This window comes from Aythya ferina (genome assembly GCF_964211825.1).
Source record: "Aythya ferina genome assembly, chromosome: 15".
Taxonomy (NCBI): domain Eukaryota; kingdom Metazoa; phylum Chordata; class Aves; order Anseriformes; family Anatidae; genus Aythya; species Aythya ferina.
Window position 1 is genome coordinate 175,058 of NC_140314.1, and position 13,806 is coordinate 188,863.

General features: G+C 35.5%; 1 protein-coding gene across 2 annotated transcripts in view; it reads right to left on the minus strand.

Annotated features, from left to right (window-relative positions):
- The window catches only part of PDPK1 (3-phosphoinositide dependent protein kinase 1), a 71,269-nt gene that overhangs the window by 47,349 nt on the left and 10,114 nt on the right, over window positions 1-13,806 (minus strand). For both annotated transcript variants that reach the window (XM_084537288.1, XM_084537286.1), the window contains exons 2-13: window positions 13,432-13,701; window positions 10,483-10,525; window positions 10,143-10,280; window positions 8,825-8,969; window positions 7,560-7,657; window positions 6,699-6,774; window positions 5,180-5,248; window positions 4,572-4,668; window positions 2,902-3,075; window positions 2,274-2,491; window positions 1,526-1,583; window positions 483-635 (exon numbers count right to left, since the gene is read on the minus strand). In XM_084537288.1, coding sequence (XP_084393414.1) covers window positions 483-635; window positions 1,526-1,583; window positions 2,274-2,491; window positions 2,902-3,075; window positions 4,572-4,668; window positions 5,180-5,248; window positions 6,699-6,774; window positions 7,560-7,657; window positions 8,825-8,969; window positions 10,143-10,280; window positions 10,483-10,525; window positions 13,432-13,701 — 1,539 coding nt within the window. The remainder of the gene's footprint in view (window positions 1-482; window positions 636-1,525; window positions 1,584-2,273; window positions 2,492-2,901; window positions 3,076-4,571; window positions 4,669-5,179; window positions 5,249-6,698; window positions 6,775-7,559; window positions 7,658-8,824; window positions 8,970-10,142; window positions 10,281-10,482; window positions 10,526-13,431; window positions 13,702-13,806) is intronic.

Sequence of the window (13,806 nt, forward strand, 5' to 3'; positions counted from 1 at the left end):
CGGCAATTATTCAACAGCAAAAAAAATTCAGAATCAGCTTTCAAACTTTCCAAAATTTAATTACATTATTATTCTACTGAATATCTATTCTCAGTATTAAGCTAAGCAGTCAAATCAACAGACAATATACACTGTTGGCACACTCCTTGCAAAGTGCTGTATAGAAACAGGGCAGACTTCAGAAGTCCTTCTTAAGAACTTCTTTGAGAAAACAAAGTCCACTTATATTTTACTTATGCTTGAATTATAAAAAATAGTTGTATTTTTTGTATTTTTGCAGGAAGATGCATGTCAGTTTTGTTTTGAAGTTATATCTATTAACCTACACTAACAAGTAATCCTGCAATCAACACCTGTATTTATGAAATTGTATTTTTTCCAAACAAAATTTGTTTGGAGAATTTACAATATTGTCCAAAATTTACAATAATTGTCCAAGAACCTTAGCACAACTTGCAAAGAAATTAAATAAAGTAACTTACTGTGTGAACAAAAAATGTCTTAAAATTCTTGGCTTCTGGACGTAGCTCCAAAGACCACGGTATTTCTCCTTTTAGAACTTTGTTGACAGGATCTACGTAATACAGGTGGGGCCCTTCTGTGAGGAGCAATTGGCGTCGACGTGCAAACAATCCCTAACGGGAAAAGTAAAAACAGCAACGCAAAAAAAGCATAAAGAGAAGAGGTAAATCTGTACATCTCTGATTTTAACAACAGAGGCAGAATTAAAACAGCTCAGTGAGAGGAAAATGTTTGAGTTTAGGGCAGTTTGTTTTCTTTTTGCTTCACTTAATTGACCTCACTCCTTTTTGGGGAGGTTGCAGTGCATCCATAATACGTGACAAAAGTACTATTTTAAGAACTCATCTTTGAGTTCTATCAAAACAAAACAACTAACTGTAAAGAGTAAAGCGGAATATATTTGTCAAGTATGCTGGCACACAAATCTATTGTCATGATTTTCTGTTGAAAATTAGGAACAAACAGGTAAGAACTTGTATGAAAGTCAACCTACATTCCTATATAGCTGACAAAGACTATTGAAGCTCCTCTGTACTATGTTAAAGTTATTAATTATAGCAGTTCTAATGCCACCTCTACCTCTCTTAGGATGTAGAACTAGTCAGACTGAGGAAACGTAACACTGCTGAGGACAATACGAGTTTGCATTCTATTTTCCAATATTAATGGCTCAATCCACATACAGATATGCATCAAGACCAAGTATTTAATCGACTGTATCAGATTGGTAGGAAGAGGTTGTACAAAAACTTGTTTACTACAGTCTTCTCAAAGCGAAGCATCAACAGAATATTTACTTTTAGCCTTTTCAAAAAAATAAGAACACAAAATTTAAAAAAACTATTCACAGGAAAACATCACATCTTAAAAAACAAACAAAACAATGTGACACTTACAAATAGCTTAGACAAGTAAGTTCTAAAACAGGTTCCTTATCTTCATTACGAATGTGTAAAAGCATGACAACTGAATCCTGTTACAGGAAATTAAGAAAACCCCTTACCTTTCTTTTGTCCACTGGGCCCATTTTTAGAATTAAGTTATTTTCTACAAACTGATGCCTTGAAAAACAAAACAATAGGGAAAAAACACTATTACCTCAGATATAACTCTTCCACATAACAATGGCAGTAAGAACTGTTTACTATTACTAAGCAATTTTCCATTTCCTTCTAGTATCTTTTCCTCCGAAGAGTCCTGAATATCTCTACTAGGTGAATTTTGGCCTCTTCCTCATTTTACACCAAACAGGTACGTTTTTAGTAGTTATTTTTTTTGTTGTTGTTGTTTTGTTTTGTTTTTGTTGTTTTTAAGCTGTCCTTTAAAAAAATCACAAACAAGCAACTCTTATCAAGAATGAAGAGAAATGCTAATGAATGCATAGCCTGGACATATTTTAGTTATAAATGGAATATTATCATTCAAAAAAAAAAAACAAAACAAACAAAAAAAAACTTATGCCAGCTGTAAGAAAGAAAAAACATCTTCTAGTTCTGGAACTCTGTAGAGGGAAGAATTCTTTACACTGTACCATTTCTCTTCCTATACCCACACCATCTTTTAGCCCTTAACTTTAAAAACTTTTTTTTTTGCTGCTGTTGCTTTAAAAAAAAGAAATTAGGAAAAACCTAGTCAATATTAGTTTCTTTAAAGATATTAAGACTGACAATTATTAATTTGAATAAAAAATTATTTTTCTAGATTCCTTACTTCAATGCAAGTAACAAATGAGCTATTTTCACAGATCTTACCAAGGATTTCCACCAGCTTGTTTTGCCAGAAGTAACCTCTTTTCATCTTCAGAAAACTGTAAATCCAACTCAAAGGAATTGTTGTCAAGATCATGAATATACTGTTCAATATTGCCTCCTGATGTCTGTGGGGTACTCGTCTCTGGGGTAGACAGTGAATGGGAAGAGGCAGAACCAGAAACTTGCATGCAACCAAACTGACTGAGGAGATTGTCATACTAAAAGGAGGAAAAAAAAAATAAAGTAAAAAAAAAGTAAGAGTTGCTTGTTTATTTAAAAAGCTTATTTTGCTCTGAATAACTAGTGTTACTTTTAACTTAAGCATGCTTTGGCTTTTGCGCAAAAAAAGGCAGACTACTCTCTACAAATTAACTGGCATATCTCAAAAGAATTATGCTTAGTCAAAAGCAAACTTTTTTTTTTTTTTTAAGAAAAACACTCCATCAGAAAAAAAATGTTGACTAGATCAAATTTTATCCAGAAATTGTTTATTAGATTCTTAATAGTTAAGTCTTCATTAAAATATAACCAACCAGTAGCTTCAATGAAAGTATTTGATATACAATAATTTTGTTTTAACGGAAGTCTAGGCAGCATCAGAGCTGAATATAGCTATAGCTAAACATACATTTCCATAACAGTCTTCATCATCCTCTGACATGGCAGGTAGGTATGCTGTAAGTTTTGGGGGTGTCTGAAGATGTAGGTTCTCCCACACAATAGATTCAAAGAAGGGGTGAGCCTTAAGAGGTCCATATCCTCCCATTTCTTCACAGCCTAATCTTTTGGTAGCATCTAGAACCTGAACAGGTTACAATGAAGTTAGCATGCATAAATTAATGACAAGAAAGGGGCAAGCACCATTCACATTTGCACAGCAATATGCAAAAACTTAATTGGTCAGCCTTACTCTTCTAGGCACATACAAGGAGACTGCTTATCATAAAATCACAGAATGGCTGAGGTCGAAAGGGACTCTGAAGATAATCTAGTCGAAACCCCTTGCCAAGCAGAATCACCTAGAGCACATTGCAGAGGATGGCATCCAGAAAGGTTTTGAATACCTCCAGAGAAGATGACTCCGCAACCTCTCTGGGCAACCTGTTCCTGTGCTCTGTCACCCTCACAGTAAAGTGTCCTGTCATCAGGAACTTCCTCTCACAGAAACTTCCCATGTTTTCAGTCTGTGCCCAGTGCCTCTCTGTTGCTGGGCACAACTGAAAAGTCTGGTTCCATCTTCTTGACACCCCTTCTACCCACCAACCCACCCTTGTAATACAAGGTGTTATTTGTCAGTGTGACTTGTTAGCACAATTTAGTATTTCATCAGCTCACATAGCTAGAGAAATAAGCACTTCTTTGGATCCACAGATTTTTTTTTTTTGCTTTGTTTCTTTATAAAGATGGAAACAAAACCAAGCAAACCCACAGAGGCTGCATGATAGAGCACGGCTCATTTAAATATAGTCCCACGTCATACTGTGAGTGATGCAAGACAGCTGTAAAAGCTATAGTTGGTGCCAAACACCAACCTCAAGCACCCTAAAACAGCACAGATCTCAGGATGTTGACACATCCTGGACCTTACCACCATCCCTCAGGATGTTGACACATCTTGGACCTTACCACTCAGAGAATGCTGGCTTGGCCACAGAGCTATTAGGCCCTTTTATAATGGTTGCACTCACCACCATTCACAAACATAATGTACAGAATTTTCTCCCTAATAAGCTAGACCATACAACTTCAAGAAGCTTACACCATGCAAAATGTGTAAGCATTTTTACATAATTTACATATTCACTGCACATTCATGTGCAGAATAAAACTTTTGCTGATACTATTATTAGACATGCATTAACTGCCCTAAAATGAAGGATAAATTGATTTATATCAATTTATTTAAGGAATACATCTTTATTTAAGGAATACATCTTTCTATGATGTACAGAACATTCTTTATAACTAAATGATATATTATACAACTCAAAAATTAACTCGAGTACTATGCAAGCACAAGTGTTTGAATCTTAACTTGTATTACGCATAGTTTTTAGAAATATTTGCTTCCACTTGACAGAGACGTTCTTTGCCCATGCTTTATAATTCAGATAAATCAGTGCTGTTTAATAATGGATGTTGACTTTTGAGATACTCTTATGTACAATTAATAGTTCAGAGTTGTTCTTATTACAAGGTTCATGGTAGAATAGATAGAAACTTTAGGAAAAGAGAACTACATTAAAAAGCTGAATGTTTCCAATGTCATCAAATCATTCAACAGCAGTAAATATTTACCAATAGCTTTTCTACAAGGTCTTTTGCCTTGGGAAAAAATTTTTCTGGAAAGTCATATTCCAACTTTATTATCTTCTGGAATATCAGATACTCATTCCTGCAAAAGAGAAAAATATTAGCTAGTTATTAGTTCTCCATGGTTCTTTTACCTTAACAGTGCATAATCTGGACAAATATTAAATTTGAGAAACACAAGCTATAAGTCAAGTTCCCGTAAATCCTTCTATAGTGTACTTAAGGGGAAGCAGTTGCTTATAAGCATCTGTGATCCTGTAAGCATGAAATACTTGAACAGTAACAGGAAAAGGTCGAATGCCTCAATATAGAGGTGAAAGAAACCTTCATGGAGGCATAGTTACCTTACAGTATAAACTACATTTGAAGTCCTAAGATAAATCAAATAACCTCTCTCAGGACTTCTAGTTAGTCTTAGCATCTTCACGATTTCAACAAGGAAACGAACTAGATTATACAAATAAAAGCAGGCATAACAACACTAAAAGTGCACCATGAAAATCTGTACTTCAGAACTGATAGTAAAGTAAAACCCAATGCAAGTAAATGTATTTATAATCCACATTAAAGAACTAGTAGCATAAGTCTCTTACCCAGCTCTGAATGGAGGCAATCCAGCTACAAGCTGATATATTATACATCCCAGAGCCCAGAGGTCAGAGCTTCAAAAAAAAAAAAAAAAAAAAAGGAAAAAAAACCTTAGCATGTTTTTCTATAAATTTGTAAAAACAAAAATAAAATTTCTTAAATTCCTGCTAGTTAGAACACATCACAAATATGTCAGACAAGCCTGTTAGTGTGACTTCCACACTATTCACTTTATTCCTTGTCTGGAGAATAGGCCTGCAACACTACTTCTGAAAGCATACAGTAACCATCCCCCAACAACTGACTACAAGCACATGTGCAAGACAGCTGAATTTTCAGTTGACATAATGGGTAAATAAGACTAAAAAGATGTCTTATTAACCACTACCACAATTCCAAGACAAATCCAACTTAATGCAAAATATGTTCCTTCAGAATTAGAATCATTTCCTCTAAATATTTAATGGAAAAAATCATCACCATAGCACTTTTTCACCAAAAGCTTTCTTTCAGACACAAAGAAAAAATGCAGGCTATATGGTACAAAGGAGAGAAAAAGTTTTAATGTGTTGTCCTGAAAGAGTATGTTTAAACTTACTTTACCTCAGAGTACTTTATACATAGATTTGGCAAGGCTTAGAAATCCTCATAGAAGACTAAAATTCTAAAGGCGGCTCAGACCTGCTCAAATTAGGAATTTTATGCAGAGGTATTATGGAAATTCTAAAGGGGGATGATAGCCTGATGAAGTCTTTACATTATCCAAACCAGCCCAAACATTTTTACTAGAAGCAGAACTGGAAGGGCTGGTGGCATTTATATAAATTCAAAAAATAACAGCTGAAATTACCACAGGAGAGTTATTCACAAAATAGAGATTTTTTTCCCCTATGTTTTGTCAGTGATTACTTTGAGTGATTATTCTTCCATCACTGTAATAAAATAGATACACAACAATCCGTAGGTTACTATCAATAACCTATTTAAGAAATTTCATACGGGAATCTCATTTAAGTATGTTACTCATACCAGGCACAGAGATGATCTTTAAACTGTTGCAAACCCCAAGCAGAGCTTAGTAATAATACTGCAAGCTGATCCAAATACAACTCAAAGCAAGCTGCAACCTTTCCCCTAACTGACAGAATAACATTCTGTTGCTTTTATCTCAGGAGTAACCATAATAGAGCCATCTTACACAAAATAAGAATTCAGAATGATTTTATTTCTATAATAGAGAAAGATATTTATGGGGAAGAGGAATCCAACTGCTCACCACAAACTACCTTCTCCTAGCAATGGTAAATTCTGTTTGTAGGAGGTAAGATAAACTGATGAAACTAGCACTCAGACAAGAAGCAATACTTGCTAAGAAAAACTCAAACTCTTAACCTTTATGTTCGAGTATCTTGCTTCTTAGAAATACTAAGATACATAATACTAAGATACATCCTCTCACTCCCTGCATTCCATTTGATAGCATCTGACAGAATCCGTATATTTCTAAAATACAATAGTCTTCACCTTTTACAGGCAGATTTCTCTGTCAGCAGCTCTGGAGAAACATACTGTGCTGTCCCTACAAATGAATTTGCCCGTGCTGTGAAGAAAATTGAAAGAGGTAAGTAAATACATACTTGTGAAGAAACCAACCCCCTCCCACACCATCCAAAAACACACAGGAATTTCATTTCTCTACCCATTCACAAAACCTGATCAGAGGAGACAAATTGCTTTAATCTCAGTGATATCTATTTGGTTTGAGAAGCTAGGCATTTAGCACAAATTCTACCAACGCACGCTTAGTAAATCTGAGTAAAAAAATTCATTTATCAAATTTAGTGAATGAAAATCAGTTCAGCCCAGTGCATTTTTCAGATATAGTTTGCAGTATCACATTCACAGGTTAACACTAAGCAGCTAGTGGCATAAAAGTTCAATGATCTACATTTAAGCAACTCTGATAGTCGGTGGGGGATTAAATACAACATGCACAGAATAATAGCTTACTGTTTCAGCTGAGACAAACTATCTGTTTGTATTCTTGTCTTACAGAAGAAAAGTAATTTCAAGTACTTAAACTTCTCATTGAGAACAGTCCACCTGGTATTTGGCAATCTAGCTGGCTTTACCACTATACCAAATACTATGTCTTCTGCCATAATCAAAGTAGAGAATCAACACTGTTTCAATATATTTCAGTATTTTTTTTTCTTACATAAGAGCTAATGATATCTAAAAGTCACAATTTGATAAATACAATATACTTGTATTTTCAAAGGCTCACTTATCTATATAACTATGGCAGTCGGACTTGATCTTTGTAGTTCCCTTCTAACTGTACTATTCTCTACTACATAATGTGGCAAATTAAATATGGTATACCTTGTCTGCTGTCAGCAGATAATACTTTTGCTGTTCCAAAGTCTGTTATTTGAATGTGCATATCTTCATTTAGCAAGATGTTCTCTGGTTTAAGATCCCTAGAAAAGGCAGATTTTTGTATATAAACAGCACAAAAATTAGTATTGCAAAATGGTCTGGTGTTTTGCATGCACATTATCATAAATGATGCAGACATTCTGTAAACAATGTTGTGTTAAGTTTTCCTTGACTTGCAGCTGTCAACATGCAGACTGCTGCTAACACATTTTGGAAAGTGCATTCATTAACATTTTTCCTAAAAAGATTAAGTAATTAATAGTTGACCACAAAACTAGGTTATTGTATACCTCACTTTTTGAGCAAAATGAAGCGAATATCAATTCCCAAGCCATAATTTAGGTAGTGTCTGACAAGTTGATATGGCAGTAATATCTTTTAGGCCTGCTTATTCACAGCAGAAAACTTCAGTTAGTCAAACAATGGTGCATCCGGCCCCTATAGATTCTATTCTCAACTATTTCACAGAAAAGAATACTTAGACAGTATTTTTCTATAACTGAAAAAAGTTAGATCAGTCAGCTTTTTGCCAACTATCATTTACCACGAACAACTGCTTCGGTATCTACAGACAGAATAGATTTCTTCCCCAAAACAAATTCTGTAGCTCAGACTTCTCACTCTTATTTGAATATTGCACCAGAACCAGCTTTTATTTGTTTAAAAACATTCATGACAAAACATGGTTTACCCAGACAATATCAGTACATCAGAAACACTGCAAAGGTTCTATTAAAAACTTTGGTAAATTTCAACGTTTACCTAATTCTCATTCAACTTTGTGGAATTTGTTCACTCGGCCAAAACTGAATTTTACTTTTCTTATTGATGTGCTGCATGCAGATTCACACACCAGCAGAATTCTAGCTGGTTTTGGTACATAACACGATATAGGAAAAAAAAAAAAAAGTTAGCAAAAATGCCAGTCTGATTTTAGCCTAATGATTGATCTCAAGACAGACAAGCTTTTGGGAATGTAAGTTCTAGATCATGAAGTTCTCTTACTTTTTCCAAATTGTCTAATAACAGATTGTCTCTCCTCATGAAGTTTGCACTATTTAGTTCCTTGTGTTATGTTAATAGTACTATTACTAATGAAATGCTATTGTGTTATTAGCTTCCCACAAAATCCATATTCAATTTACACTTCATGAAGAACATTCCTTGCGCATAATCACAAGCATTTCGATCTCGACTTTCCATATTACCTGTGAATAATTCCTTTCCCATGCAAATACTCCAGGGCTGATACAATTTCAGCAGTATAAAACCTGGTACAGGTCTCATCAAATGAGCCAATTTTGCGTATATACTTTAGCAGCTCGCCATTTTTGGCATAGCTAAGCCCAAAATCTGAATGTAAGAAGTTAAGGTCTACCATTAAAACTTTTTTAAAACAAAATTCCCCAGACCTCATTCAAAAAACATAAATAATATTGAAAAGACATGAACAAAACGGTAGAAGTTGGTTAATGTGAAACTTTACATGGCAGCAACCCAAAACTATGTCTAATTAAATGTATTAAAAACCTAGCATACAGGTTCCAGTTTCTTAGCATTGCAAAGACTACATAGTGGATTCAATTTGTAATCTTTCACCTGAATAATTGTTTCCACCTGTATATGTAACTGCTTACATAAACATCCATTTACATTAATAATGAACATAAGTTTAAAATTGCGCCATCATCTGGAAAGGTAAAAAAATATCAGTCCAATGTACAATGAGCAAATATTTATAATATAAAGACAGCCCTTTAAGTTCTGTTAGTGCATGCGTGCACACACACACAGCCTGTTAGCATTGTTAGCAGCCTCTTAAAAAAAAAAAAAAAAAAACAACAACTACTTACTGACCCCAGAAATGAACTGATCTATCCTTTTACCCTTGGCACAGCCACTTCCAAACAGGATGTTTAGGAGGAAATTCACATTACTGAAAATTTCTTCACAGCAAAAGAAAAAAGCTGATTGCAAAGCAATGAGCTTTGAAGATGAAGCTGCACTTTGCTAGAGGAAACTGATGAAGCAGTGGCCCAAATAGAAGATTTTCCTTTCTTTTCCTCATTTAGATTATTCTGTAAAAATTGTTATATAGAAGTGCTTACCAAATCTAATTGTTTGAGTGAAAAATAAATGTAGCTGGCTACTCCTATTTTAAACACAGGAATCGTGGTGTTTTACTCTATATATCAGAAGTAAAACATTTCTCAAACACTTTTTTTTTTTTTTTTTTTTTTTTTAAAGTGCAAGTCACCTTTCAGCATTTACCACATGGAGAATAGGAGATCCATTCTCCTGTCTCCCACGTCATTCCCTCTTTCTTTGAGGGGGCACATTCATTCCATTCACTTAATTTTAAATAAAAGCATTACTGAAAAAAAACTGCATCACAAACAACTAAGACATTTTAAATAACTTAGGTTTATTTCATCATTCCCGTCAAACAATGTTTCAAAGGAACCAAAACTGCGGATTGTTATTTTTAAGAAAATATAACAGAAAGTTTTAGAACTTAAAGGATACATAGCTTTTCATCATCTTGAAAGGTGAAGTAGAGTTTCACAAAAAAAGGGTGATCCAGGCGGGACATTACATCTCTCTCTCGTGTCACATATGGCACCTTGTTTTCTTTTATGATATGACGTTTTTCTAGAATTTTAACTTAATGAAGAGTGAAAACACAGGAAGATACAAAAAATGAAGTCCATTTAAGTAGTCAGTGGTTTGGTTGCCATTTTTTCTTGTTAAGATAAAATTATCACAAAAACACTAGTTTTATCCCATCTTTTTAACAGGTGTTTTGTAAAAGGCACACATTCATGAAGTATTTTTAAAAAGCTGTGTTTAAGGAATTAATACTTACTGGCGTATTCTCTAGAACTTGCCAATTCTCGAGCCAAGACAACCTGTTGGCACAGAAGAGAGAATATAATATAACTATTTATTAAAGACATATGGTAACATTGTTTTTGATCTTTCAGTAGGTAGTTTATTTTGGACAAGCAGTATTCTAAGTATCACAAACACAATCAGCAAAAGATTTAAGCATGTGTTCATAGTACACTGGCTCCCTAGCCCCTAAACAAAACCAGTTATACTGAGTACTGCATACACACCTAATACCAAATGTCATACATTTAGAAAGAAAAGTTCCAAATAAGGCCCTTCTTCAGGTCAATTAATTTTTTTCATGGTGACAGGAGAACTGCACGTAAGTTGCTCTCTTTCATCATTAGAAAACAGAAATCTCAGTGTGGTGGTAAGAAACAACTAAAAAAAGTGCAACATCTACAAATACACTGAAGTTCACATTATTTAATCAATGGACATTTCTACTAGAAACAGCCAGTCTATTGCAAGCTGTGTCCTTACCAAAGGATTTTTTTAAACTCTTCTGTGTATACACAGACAATATTATTTAAAGCTGTGCAATAAGATGAGAATGTTCATAACTTTTCTAATTTTTGTTGCCAGGTTTCATCAAGTCTACTATTAAAGTTACTGAAAGCAGTAACTTAAAGTTCATTATTTAATAAATACCCAGATACATAGTGCTGACTTTCTGCATTATAGAAATTGATGTGCTCACATGGACCGACAACTTCCTCACTGCAACCTCCTCTCAGGTAGTTATAGAGAGTGATGAGGTCTCCCCTCAGCCTCCTTTTCTCCAGCCTAAACAATCCCAGCTCCCTCAGCTGCTCCTCATGACTCTTGTTCTCTAGTCCCTTCACCAGCTTCATTGCTCTTCTCTGCACTCACTCAATCAAGTCAATTTGCTTCTTGTAGAGAGGGGCCCAAAACTGAACACAGTGTTCAAGGTGCAGTCTCACTGGAATGCACAGAGGGACAATCACTTCCCTAGTCCTGCTGGCCACGCTAGTTCTGATGCAGGCAGGATGCCATTGGCCTTCTTGGATACCTGAGCACACTGCTGGCTCATGTTCAGCCAGCTGTCCCCCAGCACCCACAGGTCCCTTTCTGCCAGAAAACCTCCCAGCCACTCTTTTCTCAGCCTGTACCATTGCACAGGGTTGTTGTGACCCAAGAACAGGACCTGGCACTTAGCCTTGTAGAACATCACACTATTGGGCTCAGCCTATCTATCTAGCCTATCCATTTCCCACTGCAGAGCCTTTCTACCCTCAAGAAGATCAACAGTCCCACCTAACAGTCTCATCTGCAGACTTATCGACACAGGTGAAAACACATCTTGGCTAATAACCCAAACCTGTATTAACCTGTATAGCACCAAAGACTAACTATTTTAGTCCTGTACTGTATTTTTTTTACCATGTTTCAGATAAATTACCCACACATGTACATTCATACTGAGCAGCTGTGTACAGCAGATTGCTTATTTTCCTCCTAGCCTGAATCATCACGTTCCTTTAGGTCCCCTCATTACTGAACACATCTGAGTAAATCATATATCCTCTTTTTCTCCTAAACAACAATTCCACAAAAACAGCAGAATCACAAGAAAAAAATGCCACAGTGATGTATATTAATACTACGTCTGTACTATCATGGGCATCATCCACAGTATGAGAAGATGTAACACCAGGGAACATAAACTCCATAAAGTGGAATTATACCAGATAGGTAGCTAAAACAAAAAATATTCACAGAACATGCAACCGTGTAAGTGACAAATTCAAGCAGCAAGGGAAAAATTGTAGTTAAACCCTTCAAATGGGAGTTTCTTTCAGCAAGGGAAGAAGAGCAGAGAGCTCTCAGAGGCTACAAAGTAGAACCATTTGCCAACATAATTGGCAGACATAATGGTGAAGCCATTAAACTCTTAAGCTTGAACAAATGCTTGAGTCTGCCAGAGATTAAGTCTATGTTTAACAACTGGTTTTGACTGGACACTTTCACCAGTCCTACCTGAGGTCCTGATGATTATGGTGACCAAAATTCTGCTTGTAAAACTCAAAACAATAATGCTACATATGGATTAACATTTCCATGGTATGCAGTCTCTCGTACTGCCCACCTAAATTCATTTGAGTAACTTAGACTTGACTCAGGACAAAAAAAAAAAAAAAAAAAAAAACCCTACCACTGAACAGGTAGCAGAATGCTGGAACAGAAGTTTATTTGGAGTTTGGGCCTTATGTATTTCTCTGTTTACCGGGAACACAGTGCTAAGCTCCAGAGAAGAGAAGCAGAAATTAAAGTGTCTTACTGAAGCAGACTGTCACTAAGTATTCCAACAAGATGCAACAACTCTATTGGATTCTTTAAGGAAACCTGCAAATTCCAAACTATGCGATTAAGTGCAAATTACTCTTGACAACTACTATACAATAACTATGGCTCATGAAGTCCTTGACGGCCATGATACTAAAGACTGAAAAAGAATACCAGAAAAATATCATTGTTTTTACATTCTTCCCTAAGCATCTGGCACTGGGTCCCATCACAAACAAGATATTGGGTAGAAGTTCTTACCATGACCAACTCCAAGCCCAGTTCCAATCCTTCATGGAATAAAATTTTAACATAACTCATTAAGCATCAAAAACTTACATTAGAAAGCACTGTCTCTTAAAAACAAGAGTCATCAGGATACAGTGGAACTTCTGATGAGTTAAAAAGGTACTTACTTAAAGCTCAGCACCTGTATTCAGTGCAAGACTTAATATTAGTTGTTAACATTTAAACAACTACACCCTGCTCATTTACTCTAAGTTGTTTTCTCCAGATTTAAATCTTCCTAATATTTTCTGCGCAACAAATTTTGAAGTTTTTCCTATTTTTGCAGACTATAAGCAGCTTTTTTTTTTAAATTAAAAAATAAGGTTACCGTTGAAAAAGATCCTTCACCCAGAATTTTCCCAAATTTGAAGTCATCAGGTCGTTTCTTTCGAGGCTGTGGAGGCTGCTGTCCTGTATGCTGCTGCAAGGAGTTTGAACTAGATCTTGATTCAGCTGCAGTGCTCTCCATGTTTGATCCCTGTCTGCTGCCACAGGTGGAAATGACAGATGGAGTGCTGGAATCTGCTTGGCTCCTCACCATTGATGGGGATGGACAGGAGCATAACACCACACTAGACTGGATTGGAACAGCATCATACTGAAAAGAGAAAAGAAACTGTTATCCCCATACCTTCAAATAATTATCCCACACATCTGGGCTTTCTTTCCACTCCTTCCTATTTGAAAGGACTATCATGAAGAT